The sequence below is a fragment of the Aspergillus brunneoviolaceus genome, assembly GCF_003184695.1.
Source record: "Aspergillus brunneoviolaceus CBS 621.78 unplaced genomic scaffold BO95scaffold_37, whole genome shotgun sequence".
NCBI classification, from domain to species: domain Eukaryota; kingdom Fungi; phylum Ascomycota; class Eurotiomycetes; order Eurotiales; family Aspergillaceae; genus Aspergillus; species Aspergillus brunneoviolaceus.
The window spans coordinates 1,481-2,925 of NW_020290767.1; the positions used below are offsets into that span (position 1 = coordinate 1,481).

At 54.6% G+C, this 1,445-nt stretch overlaps 1 protein-coding gene across 1 annotated transcript; it reads right to left on the minus strand.

Moving 5' to 3' along the window:
• Window positions 1-214: 214 nt before the first annotated feature.
• BO95DRAFT_432212 (uncharacterized protein) lies at window positions 215-1,093 on the minus strand (the record flags this gene model as incomplete). Its single annotated transcript, XM_025585044.1, has 1 exon — window positions 215-1,093. The coding sequence occupies one exon, from the start codon at window positions 1,091-1,093 to the stop codon at window positions 215-217; it is 879 nt and encodes a 292-aa protein (XP_025441763.1).
• Window positions 1,094-1,445: the final 352 nt, after the last annotated feature.

Genomic DNA, 1,445 nt, shown 5'->3' on the forward strand with positions numbered 1-1,445 from the left:
GGTGCACGATGTCGTCCCGATGCCCGATCTGTGACCTGATCAGCAGTAAAGAGAACCCGACTTGGTTCTGGTACAATCAAGCCAGGCATACAAGAGGAAAAAACGAATGGACGACCCAAAGGCCAACAAAAAACAAGAAATGCGAAGCCCTAAAATGAGTGACTCAAGGAAATCAAAAAGGTGACAAGAGAAGCCTTCAAAAACAACCCATTCCTCAATACCTACGGAACTGATCTCTCCATGGGAGGATCCACCGGCTGACAGTAAAGACTGTGGTGGTCTCATTGAAGCTGACACTCTTCTTGGATTTACCCTTACGAACCGCAGACGGAGCTGCGCTTGATGCAAGGGTGACCTCCAAGAGAGCCTCGGCCCGCTGAGCCCTGGCTTCGGCGGTATCCCGTCTCGTCCGAAGATGAGTACGAGCATCACCTGGCCCAGAAGGAGTGGACGTGGCCCGAGGGCGCACAGGGGAAGAAGGCACCGATGAAGGAATGTTAAGGGTAGCCTCCAAGAGAGCTTGAGCCCGCTGAGCCTTTTCCTCGGCAGACGTCGCCCGAGAGCGCACTGAAGAAGTGGATGGGGCCCGAGGGCGCACTGAAGAAGGAGTGGACGTGCTTGATGGAGACACACGAGAAGGAATGGATGTGGCCCGCTGGCTCACGGCCGCCATTCTGTCACGAGCGAGCTGAACACGTGCCGCGAAGGCATCTCGTCTCTCCCGAAGGCGAGTCCGAGCATCAACTGGCTCAGAAGGAGTGGACGTGGCCCGAGGGCGCACAGAGGAAGGAGCGGACGTACCCTGGGAGGATACAACAGAAGGCTTCTCAGAAACAAGGGAACGAATGGAAGTCCTTACCTTGGACACAGCGGGTTGCAGCGGGGCGGTCTGCATCTCGCGCAAAGAACGGACGCCTCGATAGGCAGGCAAAGGAGTGTGGTGTCGAAGTCCGACGGCGGATGGGCGAGGAGAAGGAGGAAGGGCGGGACAAGAAGGACGTACCAGATCCTTCTTGGAGGAAAGAGAGGGAGGGTAGTAGGAGCGGAGGGAAGACGAAAAGGAAGGGAACGAAGAAGGACACAGACGGGCCATCTGGTCGACTCTTCAAGAGAACGGGCAAAAGAATGGAGGGAAGGTCGGGCAAAAGAACCGAGAGAAAGTAGGGGATCGAGAGCAATAAGCAGCAGGATATCAACGAAGGGTAAGACGTGTTAGCTGGTACTAGCAAGAAATCACCTTTCGGTAGAGAGGAGAAAAAGAGAAGAAGAAGAGGAAGAATTGAAGGGCGGGAGATGCGATTTTGTTAACTCAGACGATGGGGTTGAGGAAAGAGCTGTGTAGATGGTGTAGAGAAGGAAGGAGGCAGGAGTCGTCACCATTGTTGACCACCGGATCCAATCGACCATCCTGATTATGGGGCTTTTAGAAGGACTGGGAGATTGAA